The sequence below is a fragment of the Carlito syrichta genome, unplaced genomic scaffold, assembly GCF_000164805.1.
Source record: "Carlito syrichta isolate Samal-C Ts95f unplaced genomic scaffold, Tarsius_syrichta-2.0.1 Scaffold135623, whole genome shotgun sequence".
Lineage (NCBI taxonomy): Eukaryota > Metazoa > Chordata > Mammalia > Primates > Tarsiidae > Carlito > Carlito syrichta.
The window spans coordinates 1-1,959 of NW_007079719.1; the positions used below are offsets into that span (position 1 = coordinate 1).

Genomic DNA, 1,959 nt, shown 5'->3' on the forward strand with positions numbered 1-1,959 from the left:
CGGCCTCGCCGAGATCCTCGTGCTCGTGGGCGGCTGCGACCAGGACTGCGACGAGCTGGTCACCGTCGACTGCTACAACCCGCAGACGGGCCAGTGGCGCTACCTGGCCGAGTTCCCCGACCACCTGGGCGGGGGCTACAGCATCGTCGCGCTGGGCAATGACATCTACGTGACGGGTGAGTGGCCCGGGCCGGGGAGTCGGGGCTCTCTGGGGTTGGCCTCCTGCGCCGCTGGGGGAGTCCGCTTACCCGCCGGAGGCACGCCCAGAACCGGGAACCCGCGGGCCACACCTGAGTCTAAGCTGGGGAACAGGTAAACACGTTTCTCGGTTGCTACTTTCAGCCTTGAAAAGGGGCCTCTTAGCCGGGCTCGGTGGCTCAGCCTGTAATCCCGCGCTTTGGGAGGCTGAGGTGAGTGGATTGCCTGAGTCCGCGGGCTCGAGACCCGCCTGGGCAACTCTACAGTAAATCAAAAAATGAGCCGGGCGTGGTTAGCGCGCCTGTAGTTCCAGCTACTCGGAAGGCTGAGGCGGAAGGATCGCCGGGGCCCAGCAGGTCGAGGCTGCGGTGGCCGGGAGCGGCCACTGCACTCCAGTCTGGGCGACAGAGTGAGACTCCAACTCAAAAAAAAAGAAAAAGGGCCTCTTGTGTGAGCGGGGACAAGTAACTGCTTGTGGGTGTCTGTGCCTATGCGGCTGGGCCAGCCAGGCCGAGCCAATTCCATGCCCGGGAGGTGCCCTCCTCATTTGATGGGAAGATACTGGGGCATTCACCCGCACAATGGGTGCTTTCTTTCTCTCCTTAAGAAATCCAGGGACGGGCAGAAGACTGACGCCCGGTGAGGCATCCATTCTCCCCCAGCCCGCGGAATTCACCCTCCCATCTGAGCCTCACGGGGCCTCCTGACTCACTCTCTTTGTCACTGGTGACGGGGTTCCCCTCAGGCTTGCACCTAGGCAGTGTGCTGTGGTCACATGGTATTTAGGCTGAGCTCTGCCAGCGACTGTAAACATGGTCACATGTTAAGTAAGAGGTTTTCTTCCAGTTACTTGGCCCAAGCCCCAAAACACTGCCGAGTCATGGTGGGCGGGTCCCAACCTGCCCCGCACTGAGGCTTCTCCCACATTTTTTATTAAAGATAAATCCCCTTTCAAACACAAGGCTGCCTCCTTCTGGGGTTGAGGAGGGCGGTCTCTGGACTGCTATATAAGGAAAGAACCGACCAGGCAGGCAGGCATCCGAGGCTGTTATCAGGCAAGAAGCTCCGGGCTGGGATATCACAGCCGCTGTGCCCAGCCTGGGAGAAAGCCTGCTCTGGGACGTGCTCCGAGTTCCAGTGGGGCTCTGAGCTGACAAGTGGGGCACATTCCAGCCCAGGGACATCCTCTGCTGTGGCCACTGCTTCTGTGGTCTGCAGTTCTGGGACCAGCCTTTGCTGGAATCTGTCCCTCTTTCCAGTCTGAGGCTGTCCCCATGTTGGTTGGGGACCGTGTCCCTTTCCCCCTGTCTCAAGCCTTGTCAGTGGCTTTGAGCAGAGACCTCCCTCACAGAACTGGCCAGACTGCCCCAGCTTTCTGCACACCCTTCCACAAATGTCACAGCTGAGGAGTTAATCCCTTGGGTTTAGGCAGGTGGCTGGGCCATTCCATTCAGCTGCCCATGGGGAATTTCATGGGGGCGAGAATGCCGGCTTCAGCTGCCTTTCACACAGCCCTGTGAGAGGCCGGCAGAGCACACTTGATGTCTTCTTCCTCTAGGAGCTCAGGGCTGTGAGACAGAATGTCCTGTCTGCTCTGCCCTGTGACATCAGCCTTGGAGGCCAAGGGGTGCAGCTCCCAGGATTCTTGGGGTCCCATCAGGCTGTGGGGGTTCTAACAGGCTTTAATGGATGTGGTTTAACTTTTTGTTTGTTTGTTTTTGAGTTGGAGTCTCACTCGGTCGCCCAGACTGGAGTGCAGTG

At 59.2% G+C, this 1,959-nt stretch overlaps 1 protein-coding gene across 1 annotated transcript in view; it reads left to right on the plus strand.

Annotated features, from left to right (window-relative positions):
* Positions 1-4: 4 nt before the first annotated feature.
* Positions 5-1,959, plus strand: part of KLHL21 (kelch like family member 21) — a gene marked incomplete at its 5' end in the record, with an annotated part of 9,519 nt that continues 7,564 nt past the window's right edge. Inside the window, one exon of the mRNA XM_008049457.2 lies at positions 5-176. Coding sequence (XP_008047648.1) covers positions 5-176 — 172 coding nt within the window. The remainder of the gene's footprint in view (positions 177-1,959) is intronic.